At 43.7% G+C, this 23,346-nt stretch overlaps 2 protein-coding genes and 1 long non-coding RNA gene across 3 annotated transcripts in view; all 3 read right to left on the bottom strand.

Annotated features, from left to right (window-relative positions):
- LOC129147648 (zinc finger protein 773-like) overlaps positions 1-23,346 on the bottom strand; it is a 123,378-nt gene that overhangs the window by 43,778 nt on the left and 56,254 nt on the right. The window lies entirely within an intron of this gene.
- LOC129147747 (zinc finger protein 420-like) lies at positions 2,097-5,565 on the bottom strand. Its single transcript, XM_054711045.1, has 2 exons — positions 5,544-5,565; positions 2,097-4,782 (listed from the first exon to the last, which is right to left on the bottom strand). The coding sequence occupies exons 1-2, from the start codon at positions 5,563-5,565 to the stop codon at positions 3,428-3,430; spliced, it is 1,377 nt and encodes a 458-aa protein (XP_054567020.1). The 3' UTR covers positions 2,097-3,427.
- LOC114229687 (uncharacterized) lies at positions 8,925-12,443 on the bottom strand. The gene is made up of 4 exons (XR_008554934.1): positions 12,371-12,443; positions 11,410-11,536; positions 10,646-10,753; positions 8,925-9,021 (listed from the first exon to the last, which is right to left on the bottom strand). It is a non-coding gene; the product is annotated as an uncharacterized LOC114229687 (long non-coding RNA).

The following is a 23,346-nucleotide window of genomic DNA, read 5'->3' as shown; positions in this document are numbered from 1 at the left end:
CAAAGACAAAGGTGATTGTGGGCAATGGGAGAATAAGTGCCTGGCCTGTGAGGTGCAGGGAGAGCTGGAGTTGTCGGGAGAGGGAGAGAGGGAAACATCAATGATGAGTGAGAATCATTTATCAGTTACCTATTACATGCCCCACACTGGATCTAGCTCAGGGCCCAGGCATGTGCCCTGACTGGGAATCAAACTATGATCTCCTGGTTCATAGGTTGAAACTCAATGACTGAGCCATGCCAGATGGGAAATTTTATGAATTTTTGGAAAGAGAAAAAGGGAGAGGGAGACAAACACAATGCGAGAGTGCCACATTGACCCGTTGCCTCCTGAACACCCAATTCCTGGGAGCTAGGCAAGAACCCAGGCACAAGTCCAAAAGTCCAACCGGTAACCTTTCAATGCATGGGATCACACCAAAGCAACTGAGTCACAACTTCCATGATGGTATATTCATTTTAGATAACAAAATGCTAATCCTTTGAAAATTTAAATATTCAAATACACAAGGACCTAGATTATGTATTGAATTTCAACTAAAGGTAAATGAACCTTATATCCATATAAAGACCTATACAAAAACTAGAGGTCCGATGCACGAAATTTGTGCAAGGAGCTCAGCCCTCACAGCCCCTCGCAGCCTCGGCTTTGTCCAGAAGGTTGTGCAGGTGATAATTCTCCTGTTCCGTTGAATTAGCATATTAGCTCTTTATTATAATAGGACGTTTGTACGAGCTTTATTAGAAATAACCAAATATTCACCAAAATGAATAAACTATGGGCAATATATTCAAAGGTAAAAATATTTATCACAAAAAAAATTAGATGGTGCCCTCACTGGTTTGGCTCAGTGGATAGAGCGTTGGCTTGTGGACTGAAAGGTTCCAGGTTTGATACCGGTTAAGGGCATGTACCTTGGTTGCAGGCACATCCCCAGTAGGGGGTGTGCAGGAGACAGGTGATCAATGTTTCTCTCTCATCAATGTTTCTAACTCTCTATCCCTCTCCCTTCCTCTGTAAAAAAATCAATAAAATATATTACAAAAAAAAAAAAAAAAAGATGGGTGCCATAGCCAGACTGGCTCAGTGGATAGAGCGTCAGCCTGTGGACTGAAGGGTCACAGGTTCCTTTCCGGTCAAGGGCACATGCCTGGTTTGTGGGCTCAATTTCCAGTAGGGGGTGTGTAGGAGGCAGCTGATCAATGAATCTCTCTCATCATTGTGTCTATCTCATTCTCCCTTCTTCTCTGAACTCAATAAAGAAATATAAAAAGAAAAAGAAAAAAAGATGGGTTACTAATATATCTTTACTAAATCAACAAGTATTTATGAAATATAAATTAAAGCAGAAAAATACTTAGAGAATGCAAAGTTATCTGTTAAAATGGGATGTAAAGCAATGGTTACTTGGAAAGTTGTGATGAACAGGGATAGACTTAAAAACGTCATCAAACAAATACACAGTGATAGACATGGTCAGTATTATGAGTATAACGATGCTTTTAGTTTCAAGCACACATCAAGATTTATGAAATACTATACTAAACACATGTATTTTACTCATTATAGGTTTCAAAAAATGGTTCCAAATTAAAAACCGTGTATGTTCCACTGTATCGGAAAAATAGGTTTGGCAAATCTATATTTAATCCACCTTGTTAAATCCCCCTCTGGGCAACTGTCTTCCCTCAGTGACAGAAAATGTAACAAACAATGAAGAACTTTAACCAAAAAAAAAAAAAAAAAGAACTTTCACCAAACCAACAAGAATGCTGGCTGAATCGCAAAAGCCACATCCATGGACTACAGACTTTGCCTCTGTCCTTGTTTTTTTGCCAGCGCACCCATGGCTCTGAGGCGAACATCTGAGAGGCTTCAGAAATCCACCAAACCTCTTAGTGATAATCAAAGAGAATGAGTGTGTCCACAAAAGATAAACATACCTCAAATCCTCAGGTCTGTGTAAACAACACTCCTGTACACTTTTTTTAAGTCTTGTATTATTTATTCTTTTTTTAAATTTTTATTAAGGTATTACATATTTGTCCTTATTCCCCCATTATCCCCTACCTCCTAGTTATGCCCCCACCCCCTGTTGTTTGTGTCCATTGATTAGGCTTATATGCATGCATATAAGTCCTTTAGTTGAGCTACTTTGGCCCAGAAACATTCCTGGATGCAAGTTTAGATGAGGGACATTCCATCTAATGGGCTACAGCCCCCTCCAAAACACATTAGGCCAGTGTTTTTATAGTGAGAATGTTTCCCTTAACTGCGATGGTCCTCCAACCAGTGACCGTCGCCCATGGAATTAAAGGCAATAGGGCACATGGCCCTCTGCAAGACATGGAAAGAGATTGTCTTTAAATATATTGGCATCCCTTGAAAACAATAAAAATATTAACACAGCTCAAAGATAAACTTGAGGTTGTCACAGCTACCCCATCTTTGGAGTGATGGCTTTGCCTCAAAGCTTCCATCTTCACATGAGGAAAAGAGAGTCCACAATCCACAGTGTTTATTAGGAAAAGATGGGCAGCCATGAAAATTAGGCAAAAAGTGCTAAGTTAATTTGTATACCACACTGTTCAGTCAAGGTCAAAGAATGTTTGAGGCCCCATGAAAGGTTTTCACCTCATCATGTTTGGAGAGCTTAGACCTCCTTATAAGCTAACCCACACAGTAAATAGAACATCCAAGATGAAAGAAGACTTATGAAAAAGCCTTCATTATTTCACAAACCAAAGAGACATGAGAATGGCAGTTCTTCCATTGATGTTTTCAGCACTCAATAAATCCATCACTGTCATCTAGGGAATGTGTATCTCTAAAAATGGCAGTTCCCCTGCAATGTTATGTTTTGTGGGGCTAACACTAATCAGTCCAATAAATTCGACAACAGAGTTAGCTTCATTGGGCACAAGAGGATGGTGATTGATGCCATTGATAGGATCTTAGAGGTGGTACAAATGAAATACCTTAAGTAACAGAAATATGCAGTGACGTAGATCTGGAAACAAATCTAAGTATTTCAGAAAGTGAAACATAGCTACATATGGTTCCAACATAAAATAACAAAAACAAAAAAAAAAAACACTCCATAAAAACTTATGGGGATTTTATATCATGTAGGTATTTAAATGTATGAGACTCATTAGTGGTAAAAAATTTCCCACATTTATGGCATTTATAATGGTTTGCGCCAGTGTGTACTCGCTGATGACCAGAAAGGAGAGTGCTATGGATATAAGAGCTCCCATATTTACTACATTTATAAGGCTTTTCTGTAGTGTGAATTCTGTGATGAAGATGAAGGTCACGGCTCTGGGGAAAAGATTTCCCATAGTCACTCCACTCATAAGGCCTTTGTCCAGTGTGCAATCTCTGATGATATTGAAGGCCAGGCCTACTGACAAAAGATTTCCCATCATTGACTGCACTCATAAAGCCTTTCTCCAGTGTGCAATTTCTGATGACCTCGAAGAGCAGAACTGGTAGTAAAAGATTTCCCACATTCACTGCATTTATAAGGCTTTTCTCCAGTGTGAATTCTGTGATGAACACGAAGGTCACTGCTACTGTAAAAAGATTTCCCACATGTACTGCACTCATAGGGCCTTTCTCCAGTGTGAACTTTCTGATGACAGTGAAGGTCACTGCTAGTGGTAAAAGATTTTTCACATTCCCTGCATTTATAAGGCTTTTCTCCAGTGTGAATTCTTTGATGAACACGAAGGTCACTGCTACTGTAAAAAGATTTCCCACATTCACTGCACTCATAGGGCCTTTCTCCAGTGTGCAATCTCTGATGATATCGAAGGGAAGTGCTCCTGGTAAAAGATTTCCCACAAACAGTGCATTTATAAGGCCTTTCTCCAGTGTGAACTTTCTGATGACAGTGAAGGTCAGTGCTAGTGCTAAAAGATTTCCCACATTCACTGCATTTATAAGGCTTTTCTCCAGTGTGAATTCTGTGATGAACACGAAGGTCATTGCTCCTGGCAAAGGATTTCCCACATTCACTGCACTCATAGGGCCTTTCTCCAGTGTGCAATCTCTGATGATCTCGAAGGGAAGTGCTCCTGGTAAAAGATTTCCCACAATCAGTGCATTTATAACTCTTATCTCCAGTGTGAACTTTCTGATGACAGTGAAGGTCAGTGCTAGTGCTAAAAGATTTTTCACAATCGCTGCATTTATACGGCTTTTCTCCAGTGTGAATTCTCTGATGATGTTCATGAAGGTGACTTGTCCTATTAAAAGATTTCCCGCATTCACTGCATTTATAAGGCTTTTCTCCAGTGTGAACACTCTGATGAACCTGAAGGGCAGTGTTGGTAGATAAATATTTCCCACATTCACTGCATTTATAAAGCTTTTCTCCAGTGTGAACTCTCTGATGAAGATGAAGTTGAGTGCTACTGAGAAAAGATTTCCCACATTCACTGCATTGATAAGGCTTTGGTCCAGTGTGAATTCGCTGATGACGGGAAAGGCCAATGGTACTGATAAAAGATTTCCCACAATCACTGCACTCATAAGGCCTTTCTCCAGTGTGAAATTTTTGATGACCTCGAAGAGCAGTGCTGGTAGTAAAAGATTTCCCACATTTGCTACATTTATAAGGCTTTTCTCCAGTGTGAATTCTGTGATGAAGATGAAGATTAGTGCTCCTGGTAAAAGATTTCCCACAATCACTGCATTTATGAGGTTTTTCTCCCGTATGAACTCTCTGATGGCAATGAAGTTCATTGTTAGTGGTAAAAGATTTCCCACATTCACTGCATTTATAACGCTTTTCTCCACTGTGGCTGAGTTGGTTGGTCGTTATCCCATGCACCAAAAAGTTGCCAATTACATTCTTGGTCAGGGAAAATGCTGTGTTTGCAGGTTCGATTCCTAGTAGGGAACACACAGGAGGAAGGCAATCAATGTTTTGCTCTACCATCCATGTTTCTCACTATCCCTCTCCCTCTTTTTCTAAAAATAAAATTGCAAAAATTTTCAAAACCAAAAAGAGCATAAACCAAATTTGCTAGAAGCTTTATTAAAGAAAAGGAAAAAGCCCTGACTGGTTTGGCTTGGTGGATAGAGCGTTGGCCTGTGGACTCAAGGGTCCCGGGTTCAATTCCAGTCAAGGGCATGTACCTTGGTTGCGGGCACATGCCCAGTGGGAGATGTGCAGGAGGCAGCAGATTGATGTTTCTCTCTCGTCGATGTTTTTCACTCTCTATCCCTCTCACTTTCTGTCTGTAAAAAAAATCAGTAATATATATATAAATAAAATAACATCTAAAAATTATAAAAAAAGAAAAAGAGAAAGAAAAAGAAAAAATGATATTACCCCCTACACTATGAACTACAAGGTATCATATGAGATGTTGGCAGATGACATGACTCTACATAGGGAAAAGTGTCAAGATCCCAATATGAGCTTCTGAAATTAAAAACAAATTCAGAGCCTTGGCCAGATGGCTCTTTCTGTGAAAGTGTGGCCCCAATACCCTGAGGTTGTGGGTTTAATTTCCCTTCAGGACACTCACAGGGGACAGCCAATGAATGCATAGACTGGTGGAATAGCAAATCAATGTTTTCCTCTCTATTTCTGTCTATCTCTGTCTCACTTCCTTTCTCTAAAATCCTATCTAATAAAATAGTAATATACAAATTAACCATCACTCTGCTACACCCACAAGCCACACCCATAAGCCAATCAGGAGCGAATATTTGAATATACCCAACCAAGATGTCTACTGCCAGAGAGAACAGGAGGGAGGCTTGGGTTCACCTGGCGCTGGAGAAAGCCAAGCTTTCCACACACCCTGGCCAGCCTAGGCCTCCGCTTAAGGCTACAAAGTTTCAATTATAGAAGATACATAAATCCCAACAGAAATGGCTGCCGCCACAGTACAAGCAGAAGGCTTGGCTCCACTCCACGCTACAAAGTTTCAATTGTATATAAATAAACTCCAGATACCAGGACCTCCGCTTGGGTCACCAGGAGCGTGGCCGGCCTGCAAACCACCATAGGCCCCTCGCCCAGGCTGCCCCTCGCCCCAAGGGAACTCCAAACCTGATCCGGGACATCCTTCAGGGCAAACCAGCTGGCCCCCACCAGAGTACCAGGCCTCTATCCTATCTAATAAAAGAGTAATATGCAGATTGACCATCATTCCAATACACAAGATGGTTGCCCCCATGTGGTTAAAGATCCTGCCCCCACGTGGACACAAGACGGCCACCACAAGATGGCCAACAGCGGAAGGCAGTTGGAAGGGACCAGGCCTGCAAGGGAGGGCAACTGGGGGCAATTAAGCCTGCAGGGGAGGGCAGTTAGAGGTGACAAAGACAGCAGAGGAGGAAAGTTGGGGGCGACCAGGACTACAGGGAAGGGTAGTTAGGGGTGACCAGGCCTGCAGGGGAGGGCAGTTGGGGATGACCAGGCATGCAGGGGAGAGCAGTTAGGGGCAAACAGGCTGGCAGGGGAGCAGTTAGGCATCCATCAGGCTGGTAGGCAGAAGCGGTTAGGGGAATCAGGAAGGCAGGCAGGCGAGGAGTTGGGAGCCAGCAGTCCTGGATTGTGAGAGGGCAGTCAGACATCCCTCGAGGGGTCCCAGATTGGAGAGGGTGCAGGCTGGGCTTAGGGACACACAGCTCTCTCCCCCCCCCCCCGCACAAATTTCGTGCACCAGGCCTCTAGTTCAAAAATAAAAATCTTGGAAAGTTTACAGGATATGAACGTCAACACACAAACATCAGTGTCATTTCTACACATTAACAATAAATTTTTGATAGAGAAATTAAGAAAGTAGTCAAGTTTGTAACAGAATCAACAAAAAATACTCGGGAATAAATTCCACCAAAATTGTGAAAGGTCTGTACATTGAACTCAAGACAGTGATGAAAAACTGGAAGAAAACACAAACATATGGAAAGACATCTGTGCTTTCAGATTTGAAATTTAATACCCTTTTATTTTATTTCATTTTTAAAATATTTTTATTTTTATTGATTTCAGAGAGGAAGGGAGAGGGAGAGAGAGGGATAGAAACAACGATGAGAGAGAATCATTGATCGGCCGCCTCCTCATGCCCCCCACTGGGGACCGAGCCTGCAACCCAGGCATGTGCCCTTGCCTGGAATCGAACCTGGGACCCTTCAGTCCGCAGGCCAATGCTCTATCCACTAAGCCAAATCAGCCAGGGCTGAAATTTAATACCCTTTTAATGTCTATATTACCCAAAGCAATCTACAGGTTAAATGCAATCCAGATGATAATGCCAATGGTATTTAACAAAGAAATAAAAACAGAATCTTGAAATGTATGGAACCAAAAGACCTGGAATAGCAAAAGCAAACTTGAACAAGAACAAACCTGATGGCATCAAACTTCCTAACTTCAATCTATTACAAAGCCAAAGCAACCAAATAGTGTGTTACTGGAATAAACACAGAAACAAAGACCAATAGAACAGAACACACAAGACCGAAATAATCCCAGGCACATACATTCAAGTATCTTTTGACAAAAACCAGAATACACACAAGAAAGAAAAGATGTTTTTTTCACTGAATGGTGCTGGTGAAAGTGCATATTCACAGGAAAACAACAAAACTGGACACAACTTAACAAAATGAACTCAAACTGCATGAAACAATTAAATGACAATCCCAAAACTTAAAACTACTTCAAGACAACCTAGAGAAAACGCTTAGGACCTTAGCTTTAAATATGATTTTCTGGATATGACACCAACCACCACGCAAAATGGCAAAACTACACAGTCTAAACTACAACAAATGAAAAAGCGTCTTAACATCACAACAGCAATTAACAAAATGAAATTAAAAGGCAATCTACAGGATGGGAGAAAATACTTGCAAGTAATATGAACATACTGTTTGGAGATATTGTGGATTCAGTTCAGATCTCCTCAATAAAGCGAATATCCTGATATAGAAGGAAATTCACACAAGTATTTGCAGTTCCAATTAAATAATAAAGACATGGTAACACTATACTGCAGGCTAATAAAAACACAACTACTCTGTGTGAAAAATACTTTATCAGTAAACAGTGACAACCTAGGGAAATTCAGAGTCCTAAAATATCCACAAAGGAGCCGAAACCGGTTTGGCTCGGTGGATGGAGCGTCGGCCTGTGGACTGAAGGGTCCCGGGTTCGATTCCGGTCGGGGGCATGTACCTTGGTTGCGAGCACATCCCCAGTAAGAGGTGTGCAGGAGGTAGCTGATCGATGTTTCTTTCTCATTGATGTTTCTAACTCTCTATCCCTCTCTCTTCCTCTCTGTAAAAAATCAATAGAATATATTAAAAAATAATAAAATAAAATAAAATAAAATATCCACAAAGGATGGTCTGAAATTAAAACTTTCTAAGTAAAAGCAGCTAATGACAGTTAGACATATCCTCAGCTAGAATATTCACCGACAAAAGTCAATCTTTACCTTAACTGAGCCTGTCTATCATCTTCTGCATCTATGATAACATCCCTTTGGAATGTCAGAGTAACTTCCCTTTTTCGGGATTCCTCAGGGCACAACAAATGCACCATAGCAGAGAGTACTAATACTCCCATTGCTATTTTCATCATATTAATATTGATTATCAGCTATCCTGCATGCAACTATCATTTTACTTTCTATCAAATTCCAGATGTAGCCCCGCTTTGCTCTCTTCTGCCTCCTTAATCTATCACCAATGAATTTCTTTTTTTTTTTTTTTAAATTTCTTTATTGATTAAGGTATTACATATTTGTTCTCATTCCCCCATTCCCATCCCCATGCATGCCCCCACCCCCCTGTTGTCTGTGACCACTGGTTAGGCTTATATGCATGCATACAAGTCATTTGGTTGATCTCTCCCCCTTACTCCCACCCTCCCCTACCTTCCCTCTGAGGTTTGACAGTCTGATCGATGCTTCCCTGTCTCCAGGTCTGTTTTTGTTCATCGGTTTATGTTGTTCATTATTTCCCATAGATAAGTGAGATCATGTGATACTAGGAATACACATATAAGAACAGAAAATGAGACAAGCAATAATGGTTATGCTGAGAGGCAAATGAATCAGTCTGTAGTGAGTTTCTTTCTGAGCCAACAGTTCTTTTGAGTCCCAATTTCAATGTCAAACAGTTCCTTATGTGTACATGTCAGCAGTGATATTTCAGTTCTGGATCTATCACCAATGAATTTCATGTAACCCACCTATGTCTGCTCTTTCGATTGTAATATATCAAATAAGGTGCAAAACTGCCATTCTCAGGAGCATTATATCAATGCCTTGAGATTTTGCTTCCTAGCAACTGTTGAAACTTTGAACCAAATAAACTCACAAAAATTATTTCCAGGTTTGAGTATTTTTTATGTTCACAAAGGTAAACACCATTTGATACTGCTGGAGAGATGGCCACACTAAACTTTCTGAGGGCAGGATTGCCAAAAATATTTAATTTGTAAAAAAACAAAACAAAAAAGGGTGTCCTGGATCAGGGTGGAGGTTCCCTTGGGGCATGGGGCAGCCTAGGCGAGGGGCCTGTGGTGGTTTGCAGGCCAGCCATGCCCCCCAGCGACCCAAGCGGAGGCCCTGGTATCTGGGATTTATTTATCTTCTACACTTGAAACTTTGTAGCCTGGAGTGGAGCCAAGCCTCCTGCTTGCTCCATGGCCGCAGCCATTTCTGTAGGGATTTATTCACCTATAACTGAAACTTTGTAGCCTTAAGTAGAGGCCTGGGCCAGCAAGGGCAGGCGGAAAGCTTGGCTTCCTCCATTGTTGGGGAAACCCAAGCCTCCCTCCTGCTCTCCTTGACCTCAGCCATCTTTGTTGGGTATATTTCATATTCGCTCCTGATTGGCTGAAGGTTGTGGCTTGTGGTTGTAGCAGGGGTATGGTCAATTTGCATATTACTCTTTGATTAGATAGGATGAACAAAAATAGAGCGGGGGGGGATTATAGAATATAATACAAGTAATCCTATTGTTTTTAGATTTTTAGTATTTCCTACAACTTTTGTGATACAGTTTTGGTAAGCCTATCTAATAAAAGTTATGTGCAAATTGACCATCATTCCAACACAAAAGATGGCTGTCCCCATGTGGACCCAAGACGGCCGCCACAAGATGGCCAGCAGGGGAGGGCAGTTACGGGTGACCAGGCCAGCAGAGGGGGGAAGTTAGGGGCAACTGGGACTTGAAAGGGCAGTTGGGGGGGACCCAGTCCTACAGGGGAAAACAGTTGCAGGGGGACCAGGCCTGCAGGGGAGAGCAGTTGGGGGCAATCAGGCTGGCAGGAGAGCACTTAGGCATCAATCAGGCTGGCAGGCAGAAGCAGTTAGGGGCAATAAGGTAGGCAGGCTGGCAAGCATTTGGGAGCCAGCAGTACTGGATTGTGAGAGGGATGTCTGACTGCCCATTTAGGCCCTATTCTGGTAGGATCGAATTTCATTCAACGGGTCTCTGGTATTATTATATTTAAAATACTTTTATTCTTGCAATATTAATATTATTATATAAAAGTTCATTTTTCTTTAAATATTAAAGTATGTTGCGTGTAACATTATTATATTTAAAATCATTTTCTTAAAATAAAATTAAAAAACTGAAAGTAAAAGTAAAATTGGCTAACCTGGCCAGATGAGGTTCGGTGATTGGGTGATTGAGTGTCAACCAATGAAGTAGGTGGTCAGGATTGGATTCCCAGTGAGGGCACATGATGGAGCATGCAGGAGGCAGCCTATCAAAGATTCTTTCCATTATTAATGTTTATTTTTAAAAAATATATATTTTATTGATTTTTACAGAGGAAAGAGAAGGATAGAGAGTTAGAAACATCAATGACAAAGAAACATCAATCAGCTGCCTCTTGCACACCCACTACTGGGGTTGTGCCCACAACCAAGGTACATGCTCTCGACCGGTATCAAAACTGGGACCCTTCAGTCCACAGGGTGATGCTCTATCCACTGAGCCAAACCAGTTAGGGAGTCACTGATGTTTTTATCTCTCTCTCTCTCTCTCTCTCTCCCTTCCGCTCTAAAATCAATAAAAATATATTTTAAAAAATAGGCAAAAGATGTAGAGGCAATTTTTCCAAAATTTGTACAAATGACCAACAGGAATATAAAAAATGCTTTTCCTCATTAATCATGGAGGAATCCATTAGGCTCCCTGCCACACTACCAACCCCAAATCCCTCCCTAGGAGTTCAGTACAGGAGGTACTGAGATTGCAGAAAAAGAAAAGGGCAGAGCAAACAAACCAGGCTACCAAGAACAGCAAGGCCCCAAAAAACCTGAAAGTCAAGCAGTGAGGACAGAGCACATCCTGGGTAAAGGGGCACGAGGATATGGAATGTCAAGTCTGGGTCTCTGTTGAGAGTGAAAGTCTTACCCAGGGAGGATAGAAGTTCAAAGTTCTCCAGCATCACATTCAGGTACAGCTGTCTCTGATCCTCATCAAGGAGGCTCCATTCCTCCCTGGAGAAGTACAGGGCAATGTCCTCAAAGGTCACGCCAACCTGTCAGAATTGAGACAATTGACACTAGAGCTGTCTCTCTGAGAAACCCCCACTCCTACTCCTGACACACCTTCCCCCCCTCAACCTCCTCCAGGGCACCCGGTTAGTGTGGACACCAGGCCCTAATGCCAGTGCAGGCTGCTCTCTCATCACAGTCCCATTACTCACTGTTACTGCCCTCAGGTACAGCAGAGGGTTTGGGGCCTGGGAGGGCATGCATCTAAGCTCTGGGCCATGCCTGCAGGGCCCCAGCCTTCCTGCCAAGCTAGTCTCCCAGATCATGCCTCCAGGACAAAGCCAAACCAGGGATGATGCTTCACCCTTAAGTCTCCAGGCCAGGTCCCCAGCACCATCAGCTCACACTTCCTCTTTCTCTAGATGTGCTCACCACTGTGTAATGTCTTCTTTCTTCAGACCCCAAGTTCACTCCCTCAGCTCTGTCCTCTTCCTACTCCTTCCCAGGAGATCAACCATGAACTTGGCATGTGGTATCCGAGAGTGCTTGTACTGCAGCCTGATGCTTCATGAACCACCCGTCCTCTGAGGGACCCCAAAGCCCGAAAAGCCCGGATTGAGGCTGTGCCGTCCTCCCTGCAGCCTCTGATCTGTCCGCCAATCCTCACAGCCCACACCCTCAGGGAACCTCAGATGCCAGTCAGCCCTGTCCTCTCCGCCCTGCACTGGCTGTGCCTCAGAAGCCACAACGCTCCTCTCTCCTCCGCCTTCCTCACGGTCCTCCACGCGGACTGAGCTGCAGGACGTGACAGGCGCCCGCACCCGGGCGGTCCTGTTCGGTGTGAGGAGGCGGTGAGGGTCCGGGGGACAGGAACTCACCTCAGCCCCGCGCCTCTGGGCGGGCGCCGCCATCGGACTGTGTGTGCGGAGCCCGGGGAGAGCGGCGGGAGAAGCGGCCGCCGCAGGAATGGCGGTGCCTGTTGAGGCCATGGAACCGGTCACCCGGGTGCTGTGTGCACTCCGACTCTCGCGCCTTCTCTGTGGGGGCATTTCCACCCGGACCCAGCGATCTGGAACCTCCAAACAGGGTGCTGACAGCGTTTGGGTAGAGCCAAAATGCCCGCCAAGAGGATGCCGGAAGTCCCGCCCCTTCGACTTAAGCTTCCCTGGAAGCTTCGGACTCTTCATTGGCTAAGCTGTTGGTATTCCACGCAGGGTGTTCTAGGTAATGTAGTCATTGAGTCCAAGAAAGGGATCAGGGTTTCTCCCCCCCCCCCTCCCGCCCCAAATCACTCCTGTAGGAAACTCGTAGATCATCACTGCAGGGGTATGAAATGTCAAGTCCTCAGGAGAAACACATCTTAAAAATTTCTAAAGAAAGTTGTCATCTTTTCCTGGTGAAGGGACTTGAGTCTAATAAATCAGGGTGAAATGTTCAACAATACAGGAATTAACTAATAAATAAACTTTGGTGTAATCAGATAAAATAATACTTAAACAGCCATTTAAAATGAGGTTGTTTTATTTAAAATGTGTGAAGTTGTTCATAATAAATTAAATAAAAAATTTAAAAACATGTCACACAAAAATAAAATAAAATATGTCTTTTAATTAATTTCCTTTCAATGTGCACAAATTTGTGCACTGGTCCAGTAGCATTCAGACAACTGAGATGCAGGGAGCTCTAGCGAGCCACCTGGAGATTCCCAGGTAGAAACCCACACTGAGCCTCAGTGCCCACAGCACCTGCCTCCCTGCAGGTGGGTCAGCAGGTTCTTTCTCAGAAGCACCTAAAATACAGGTCCTTGTGCAAAAGGCAGTTAAAGAGGGGTGATTGGGCTGGTCGGGCTGGAAATGTCTCTGCAGGAAGAGGCAGAAGTTGCATGAGCCAGACAGACTGCAGGCACAGCTGCTGCACTGAAATTGGGCACCTTAGCTCTTTTTTAAAATATTACATATATTAGTACATATATCTCTTTTTTCCCCCATTGACCTTCCCCCAGCCTCCCCTACCCCCGTCGCATGCCCTCATCCCAACCCCCCAGTGTCTTGTGTCCATTGGTTGTGCTTATATGCATGCATACAAGTCCTTTGGTTGATCTATTTCCCCCCCTCCCCAACACTCCCCAGCCTTCCCACTGTAATTTGACAGTCAGTTTGGTGCTTTATTGCCTCTGTATCTATATTTTTATTCATCAGGTTATAATGTTCTTTATTTTCCATAAATGAATAAGAACATGTGGTTATTTTTCTTTCATTGCCTGGTTTATTTCACTTAACATTATGCTCTCCAGGTCCATCCATGCTGCTGCAAATGGTAAGAATTCCTTCTTTTTTACAGCAGCGTAGTATTCCATTGTGTAGATGTACCATAGTTTTCTTATCCACTCATCTGCTGATGGGCATTTATGCTGTTTCCAAATCTAAGCTATGATGAATTTTGCCCTCCCCTGCTGGCCTGGTCACTCCTTACTGCCCTCCCATGCAGGCCTGGCCCCCACCAACTGCCCTCCCCTATAGGCCTGATCCCCCCCAAATGCCCTCCCCTGCTGGCCTGGTCTCCCCCAACTGCCCTCCTCTGCTGGTCCAGTCACCCCTAACTGCCCTCTCTGCTGGCCTGATCACCCACAATTGCCCTACCCTGTAGTCTTGGTCCCCCCAAAATGTCCTCCCGTGCAGGCCTGGTCCCCCACCAACCGCCCTCCTCTGCTGGCCTGGTCACCCCTAACTGCCCACAACTGTCCTCCCCTACAGGCCATCTTGTGGTGGCCATCTTGTGTCCACATGGGGCAGCCATTTTTGACCACATGGGAGCAGCCATATCGTGTCTTGGAGTGGTGGTCAATTTGCATATCACTCTTTTATTAGATAGGATGGGCACACGCTAATGCACCACAAGCATGGGTCACAGTTGGAGAGCAGTACAGAGAAATCAGTAAAGAGAAATGGCTGAGATGCAGAGGTAAATATTATCAGGGAGCTGAAAGTTTAAGTAGAAATTAAAATTCCTAGAACAAAGTAGTTGGCAAAGTTTCAACAATGAGGAAAAACAAGGAGATTGAAGTGTGGGTACTAGCAAGAGTAAAAAAACACTGTTCTTACAGCCTGTGATCCCCCTTACAACCTTAATAAAGCGCTAATGTCACACCTTTACCAATTGTCACTGATCAAGGCAAGACTCCCTCTGAGCCCAGCCTACCGTCGATAGAGACATGATGCTCAAATGACTCTATCTTAACTCCCTAGTGAGTCATTACATTGGCTACAGATAATGCACTTCCTAAAAGAGAAACAGAATAGATGGATGGCTGTTGGGAGCGGTCATAGGGTTAAGCCTCGGACTGACCTGCTGGCAAAGTCACAAACAAGTCCCAGCTTGAACTTGTGACTGCTCCCTAGATCTTTCCTGGGTAGCTAGTGGGCTGTGGGAGGGGCAGCAAGTGCTGCCAAAACAAGTGAAACTTACAAGAACATTGTCAACTGCCTTGTTTGTCCCTGACAATAAATAAAGCCTCAGCTTTGCAGTCTGGATCTGTCTGTGGCCTCAGCAGGGCACAGAAGATCCACCTAGACCCAGCTTTTTCTCTTTCTCTATCATTTCTCCATCCTTCACCACCTCCCTCAGGCTTGCCGAACCCTCCTTGGCTGTGCTGGCGCGGCCCAGATGGCCAGCACCAAACAGACTACAGGAAAAAGACTGATGTGAGTGATGTCAGTAAATGGCAGACAAGGAGATATCAGAATTCATACCAGTTTCAAGGGCAAGCTGACAACTGCCCACCAACAGATACATCCGTGAAGTAGGGGAATAAGGGTCCAATTAAGACAGATAGCAATGCAGGGGAGCAAAACAGGAGAGCTGCACAGAAAGGATGACTGCGGATACTGCATGTGCAAAGATGAGTGGAGGGCCAAAAGACAGCTGTACAGGCCAGGTCTGCCAGCACAGTCTGCTTGCACTAGGGTGGACACTAATGACTTGTTCTGTGGAAAAGCCTGGAAAACTTTTTGATAGAATTCTCAGGCTCTGCAACACCTGAAAACTCTCGAGAGTGTGCACATCAGAAGACACTATAAAGTTCATAGGCATGGATTCCAAGAAATATCTCCTTGGCTGCAACCTCCCCAGTAGTAGAAAAAGTCATCAGTATTTTCCCAGAGGTCTTTGTACCTAGAACTCCAGAGGCCAATGCTGCCATTGAGGAAAAATGCTGCCAAAGTCACTGAGGCCCCCTACATTCTTTGCTACTTTGACCTCATCTCATGGAGCAACAAAATGATTAGGCTGATACCCTGGCTGATTTGGCTCAGTGGATAGAGCGCCAGCCTGGGGACTGAAGGGTCTCAGGTTTGATTCTGATCGAGAGCACATGCTTGGGTTTCGGGCTCAATACCCAATAGGGGAAGTGCAGGAGGCAGACAATCAATGATTTACTCTCGTCATTGATGTCTCTCTTTCTTTCTCCCTCTCACTTCCTCTCTGAAATAAATAAAATTATATTTAAAAAAGATTAGATTAGGCTGCTGAGAGTTATCTCAAAACTGGAACACAAAACCCCACCCAGTCAGAACCCTTGTAGCTATATGCAGGTAGAGCTTTTTCTCTAACCAGTTAGTTTCTACAGTTGCAAGGAGTAATTGACTCATCAATGGGTGGTCATCAAAAATTAGACTAAAAGAAACCCTGGCCAGTGTTTCCCAGTGGTTACAGCACTGGTCCCCACACCGATGGTCGTGGGTTCCATTCCCAGTAAAGGGCTAATACCTGGGTTGCAGGTCCAATCCCCAGCCCTGATTGGGGCATGTGTGGGAAGCAACCAATTGATGTCTCTGTCTGTATGTCTCTCTCTCTCTTACCCCCTCCCATTCCCCTCCCCAAAAAAATCACCAGGCTATTGTGGCTCAGAAGTTTAGCATCAACTTATGAACCAGGAGGTCAAGGTTTGATTCCCAGTCAGGGCCCATGCCCAGGTTATGGGCTCAATCACCGGTGTGGGGCAGCCAATCAATGATTCTCTCATCATTGATGTTTCTATCTCATTCTCCCTTCTTCTCTGAAATTAATAAAAAAATATTCTTTTTTAAAATCAATGAAAAGAATAGCCTTGGGTATTAACAAAAAATTAAAAGAAATATAATGTAAAAAGAAACACTACCAAAATAGCATCATAAATTTTTATACATATATTTATTTATTTCAGAGAGGAAGGAAGATGGAGAGAGAGATAGAAACATCAATGATAAGAGAGAATCATTGATTGGTTGCCTCCTGTATACCCGGCAGTGGGGATCGAGTGTGCAACCTAGGCATGTGCCCTTGACTGGAATCACACCTGGGACCCTTCAGTGTGCAGGCCAACACTCTATCCACTGAGCCAAACTAGCTAGGGCACATCATAATTTTTCAATAATGAATAAAACAAAATGGAGATCTACTAACATCAAGAAAAAAATTCAAAATATTTAATTTTAACAATATCACTGAGCTACAAGAGAACACAAATGTAACTCAATATAATAATAAAAAAAACAATACAGGAACAAAGGAAGTTCAGAGAAGCAGGAAGCATAAAAAGGAATCAAACAAATTCTCTAGTTGGAGAATACAATGAATAAAGTGAAAACATGCAATAAAAGTTTCAAAATGACATATGATCAAGTAGCAGAAAGAATAGGTGATCCCTAAGACAGGTAATTGGAAATCATGTATGTAGAACAGAAAAACACAAAATAGTGAAGACAGCCTAGTTGAATTATTAAACATGGAAGCCCCAGAGGAAGGGGAGAAAACAAGAGAGAGAGAAGGGAAGTAGGGACAAAAATAGCAAGGAAGATAAAATGATAAAAAATGTTTTTAAATAAATAAACTGAAAATAGACTTCCAAAATCTGATAAGAGATGTGATTATCCAAGTTCATGATTCTCACAAGACCCAGTACAGATTCAATGCCAAGAGGAGTTCTCTAAGACACATTATAAACAAAGTGTTAAAAAATCAAATTCAGCCTTAGCCGATTTGGCTCAGTGGATAGAGCATGGGCCTGTGGACAGAAAGGTCCCGAGTGTGATTCTAGTCAAGGGCACATGCCCGAGTTGTGGGCTCGAACCCCAATAGGGGATGTGTAGGAGGCAGCCAATCAATGATTCTCTCTCATCATTGATGTTTCTATCTCTCTCCATTTCCCTTCCTCTCTGAAATCAATAAAAATATATTTTAAAAAATCAAATTCAAAGAGAATTGTGAAAGGAAAAAAAAAAAAAAATAGAAACTCCTTGCACACAGGGGAATGCTCCAATGAGGGTTTTGCTATTTTTCTCTGAATAAAACTTGCAGGCTAGGAGAAAATAAAATGGTATATTCAAAATACTCAGTGAAAATCACCAATACTTTATCCAGAAACCCTGTTCTTCACAAAGAAGAAGAAATATTTTCCCTGAAAAAAAAAAAAGCTAAAGAAGTTCATTGTCACTCAACCTGACTTACAGGAAATGCCAAAGAAAGTTCTTCAAGATGAAAAACAATACTAAGTAGAAACATGAATACGTAGCAGAGCGTACATCTCACGGGTAAAGGTGAGAATAGAATAGAATCCACAGTACTGCAACACAGCCTTGGTGGAATGCACAATACATAACTCATTAGAAAGGTCAAAAATGAAAACCAGTCAAAATATCAAGGATAACATACACAATATGAAAAGATGTGAAATGTGCCCTCAAAGACCTAAAAAGGGGTGTGTGGGTAGAACTTTTGTATATAATTGAAGGTGTTATGGGGAAATTTTACAAGGTAAAGAGTATGACTTATTTTATGTAAGTCTTTTGGAAATCACAAGCAAAAACTGATGTAACAGATATACATACAAAAGAGAAAGGAGTCAAACCACTATAGAAAAGCATCAAATCAGAAAGCAAGACCAGAAGACAAAAGACAAAGGAACTACAAAAAGAGCCAGAAACTAATGAAGTGGCTGTAGTAGCTCCTTAAACAAACCCTTCAATCAAAATATATACACTAGCCCTGGCAGGTGTAGCGCCATGGTAGAGCATCAACTGGCCCACAGGAGGGTCTTGAGTTTGATTCTGGTCAAGGGCACATACCTGTGTTGCAGGTCCAATCCCCGTGCACACCCACCACCCACTCAGGGCACACGTGGGAGGCAACCAATCCATGTGTCTCCCTCACATAGAAGTTTCTCATTCCTCTATTTCTCTCTCTCTCCCCTTCGGCCTCCCTCCTTCCCATTTTCTCTAAAAAAAAAAAAAAAAGCCTTAACAGGTTTGGCTCAGTGGGTAGAGCATCAGCCTGCGGACTGGGTTCCATTCCGGTCAAGGGCATGTACCTGGGTTGCGGGCACATCCCCAGTAGGAGGTGTGCAGGAGGCAGCTGATTGATGTTTCTCTCTCATAGATGTTTCTAACTCACGATCCCTCTCCCTCCCTCTCTGTAAAAAATCAATGAAATATATTTTAAAAAAATAAAAAATAAATTAAATAAAGAGAAAACAAATGTCCTCATGCGCCCGCTGGTTTGGCTCAGTGAATAGTTTTGGCCTGCAGACTGAAGGGCCCTGGGTTCGATTCAGGCCAAGATGACATACCTGGGTTACAGGCTCTATGCCCAGTAGGTATGCAGGAGGCAGCCAATCAATGATTCTCATAATTGATGTTTTTATCTCTCTCTCCTGCTCCCTTCCTATCTGAAATCAATAAAAACATACTTTAACCCTTTGCACTCGCTTGCTTTTTTCATACGAGCTGCTACCGATGCTAACTGTGTCGAGTCACACTCGACATCCGAGTGCAAAGGTTAAAAAAGATATAGAAATAAAGCCTTAGGTTCTAAAAATGTTGAGGTAGCCGAAACCGGTTTGGCTCAGTAGAAAGAGCGTTGGCCTGCGGACTAAAAGGTCCCAGGTTTGATTCCGGTCAAGGGCATGTACCTTGGTTGCGGGCACATCCCTAGTAGGAGGTGTGCAGGAGGCAGCTGATCGGTGTTTCTCTATTATCGATGTTTCTAACTCTCTATCTCTCTCCCTTCCCCTCTGTAAAAAATCAATAAAAATATTTTTAAAATAAAATAAAATAAAAGTGTCGAGGTATTTGTAAGGACAAGGAGAAAGGTCTTTCTTTTTCCTTGCTGTGAATTTCCACAATTTATGAGATGCACCTGGTAATTGAACCCCAAGATTGTTGGCTCTTCTAATTAAAACAGCTCCTCTGTTCAAACTGCACAAGATAACTACTTTCAAGGCTACCTTCTTGCCACCCCTCCTCCCTGATGTTGTCACATCTCAGGGATAATTTGTACCAAGGAATCTCTAGTTAGTAGAAAGTTTCCTTCCTGCACCCATTAAAAGCACCCTCTTTTGAACTCTTCAAAACTTTTGCTCCAGTCATATTTTATAGGCTTGGGAACAATACTGTTAAGGCACCTCCCTATACATCTGCCAGACTATCTCCTGGAAAGCAAACAAACTAAATTTTAAAAACAGCCCTCTTATCAACTTCAGCACAGATTAAGACCCTTGCATTGCTTGTCCCTTAGCAACAGGCACCGCTGGAAAGCAGAAGCCACCCTTTGCCTTGTACTGACTAGCAATACTTGGCCCTTTCTAATCCTCTCTTCATGGCATCTTTTTGCTGTGAATTCTTCCACAGACCACCTCACCTGTTAAACCGTAACAGTATTCATTTATTCTTAGAAGTAGGTGAAAATGAGAAAAATGACATTGTAGAGTCAAAATAATATTCCTTCTTTTCTAGGTTCTTTGATTGCCCATAATTAAATTGATATAATATAGGTTAACAGGGGAAATACAACCTAAAATTATTAACATGTATACCTCCATATACATGAAAACAACTTAGAAAGAGTAACTAGCCAAAAGAGCAAACACCTTCACCCGAAAAACCACCTTCACCTACAGTCAAGAAATGTTGTTTGGAGTCAGGTGCTGTAGAAAGTTAGGAAAAGCACAGTAAGGAACTCCGTTGTGGCCGATTGTGCTGTGCACTGTGATGGGGCCTATATCCAAAAGGACTCTGTTCCAACCCAAAGATCCAAGTTGCAGACACAGGAGGCTGGGAAGGAGGATGTGGGTCCAGAACATGATCCAGGCTGCAGGGAAAACATGGTGAGAGCCATTGTCTCATTCAGCCAGTAGGGATATACAGCACAGAATCACATGGGCAGGGGGTCCTATGCATGAATAGGAGGTGAGCACCCGTCAATGAGACCAGGATCATGTAGGACTCCAGCATCACTTCTGAATATTAGGTCCAAAAATTCATATCCAATTGTATTCACTCCTACAGGATGAATGTCAGTGCCACAGAGGAAGATCATTTGAAGGGTCAAGCTGAGGAATTCAATTCATCACAGTGGATGTGGTCACAGCATGACACCCAATATGTGGGCCCAGGTGCAGAGGCCAAGGCCAAATTACCAAGGTCTCCCATGGATCAAACTCTGTGCTGGGATCAAAAGTGATGCAGACAAATTGCATTTCACTCTGAAAGAAGGTTCCCCTGGAAAAACAGCTGCAGCTGAGAAATCCTGGTGTTCCCCTGAACACGGGGAAGCCAATGGTACATGCTCTGAGATGTGAAGAGAATGGGAGGATAAATATAACAGCAATAATGGAAACAGTATTTTCAGCTGAGCCACCCTGGTCCTCATACTGTATCTGCTCCAGCGAGGGCTTCACATCAGTGGTAGAGACCGTGTCTGCTGCTGGAGAAAACAATGGTTTAAAATCCAGCCCCTTGAATCTGACTCTTGTCTGTGGTGTAAACTTGGGGAGCTGACTTCATTTCCCTGACACTGAATTTTGTCAGCCATTTGATATAAGCTTCCTCTTGCTCAGGTTGTTGTGACAATTAAGGAAGAAAATGCTCAAAAATGTAACCTTGGAATCCTGATAACAAGTACTCAGCTTGTTACTGTTATTGATCTTAAAAGGCCAAAGTAAGCGGCATGAATCATCTGCATGTCACATTCAGCCAACTGAGATTCAGGAGTTCCAGTGATTCTGCTGGAGATTCCCAGGTGGGCGCACCACCATGAGACCTGAGTGCCCACAGGACCTGCCTCCCTGCAGCAGAGTCAGTGGCTTCTCATAGGTCCCATTTCTTACTAAAATGCATCCAAAGACAAAGGTGATTTCGGGCATTGGGAGAGTGAGAAGTGCCTGGCCTGTGAAGTGCAGGGAGAGCTGGAGTTGTCAGGAGAGGGAGAGAAAAACAATGTGAGGTGAGGCCACGCGCCCCTGGGTCTGGGAGAGGCCACGCGCCCCCAGGTCCGGGTGAGGCCTCGCGCACCTAGGTCCAGGTGAGGCCACGCACCCCTGGGTCTGGGAGAGGCCACATGCCCCTGGGTCCGGGTGAGGCCATGTGTCCCTGGATCCGGGTGAGGCCTCGCGCACCTAGGTCCGGGTGAGGCCACGCGCCCCTGGGTCTGGGAGAGGCCACGCGCCCCCGGGTCCAGGTGAGGCCATGTGTCCCTGGATCCGGGTGAGGCTGGGTCCCGGGTCCGGGTGAGGCCACGCGTCCCCGGGTCCGGTTGAAGCCATGTGTCCCTGGATCCGGGTGAGGTCTCGTGCACCTAGGTCCGGGAGAGGCCACGCGCCCCTGGGTCTGGGAGAGGCCACGCGCCCCTGGGTCTGGGTGAGGCCACGTGCCCGAGTCCGGGTGAAGCCGTGCCCCTGGGTCCGGCCGAGACCAAACCAGAGGGAGTCGGACCTCCGTTACCACCATACAGAGCTGAGGGGTCAGTGCTGACATGTACACATAAGGAACTGGTGGACATTGAAATTGGGTCTCTAAAGAACTGTTGGTCCAGAAAGAAACTCACTACAGACTGATTCATTTGCCTGTCAGCATAACTATTATTGCTCGTCTCACATTCAGTTCTTATAAGTATATCTCTAGTGACACATGATCTCGCTCATCTAGGGGAAATGATGAACAACATAGACTGATGAACAAGAACAGAACCAGAAACAAGGAGGCATCGATCGGACTATCGGGCCTCAGAGGGAGGATAGGGGAGGTTGGGGGAAGGGGGAGAGATCAACCAAAGGACTTGTGTGCATGCATATGAGCCTATCCAACGGTTAAGTTCAACAGGGGGTTGGGGCATCCGTGGGGAGGGGTGTGGGATGGGAATGGGGGGATGAGGACAAATATGTGATACCTTAATCAATAAAGAAATTAAAAAATAAAAATAAATTAAAAAAAAAAGAAAAAAAGAAAAACAATGTGAGTGCCACATTGACCCGTTGTCTCCTGCACACCCAATTCCTGGGAGCTAGCCCAGGCACAAGTCCAAAAGTCCAACTGGTAACCTTTCAATGCATGGGATCACACCAAACCAACTGAGCCACAACTTCCATGATGGTATATTCATTTTAGATAACAAAATGCTAATCTTTTGCAAATTTAAATATTCAAATACACAAGGACCTAGATTATGTATGGAATTTCAACTAAAGGTAAATGAAACTTATATCCATATAAAGACCTATATAAAAACTAGAGGTCTGATGTACAAAATTTGTGCAAGGGCTCAGACCTCACAGCCCATTGCAGCTTCAGCCTCTAGAAGGTTGTGCAGATGGTCATTCTGCTCTTTGGTTGAATTAGCATATTAGCTCTTTATTATATAGGAAGTTTTACCAGCTTCATTAGAAATACCAACTATTCATTAAAATGGATAAACTATAGGCAATATATTCAAAGGTAGGAATATTTCTCCCAAAAAAAAAAAATTAGATGGTGCCCTGACAGGTTTTGCTCAGTGGTTATAGTACGTCGGCTTGTGGACTGAAGGATCCCAGGTTTGATACCAGTCA

Source organism: Eptesicus fuscus, chromosome 21, assembly GCF_027574615.1.
Source record: "Eptesicus fuscus isolate TK198812 chromosome 21, DD_ASM_mEF_20220401, whole genome shotgun sequence".
Classification (NCBI taxonomy): Eukaryota; Metazoa; Chordata; class Mammalia; order Chiroptera; family Vespertilionidae; genus Eptesicus; species Eptesicus fuscus.
The sequence above is the reverse complement of the archived record's forward strand: the minus strand, read 5'-3'. Positions and strand labels throughout refer to the sequence as shown.

Bases quoted from the DNA above. Each gene is read 5' to 3' on its own strand.
- LOC129147747 (XM_054711045.1), bottom strand. From the start codon at position 5,565: ATGCATTCATTGGCTGTCCCCT. The intron at 4,783-5,543 runs GTGAGTGTCCTG...GTTATAAATGCA, and splicing joins GCATTCATTGGCTGTCCCCT to GTGAATGTGGGAAATCTTTT.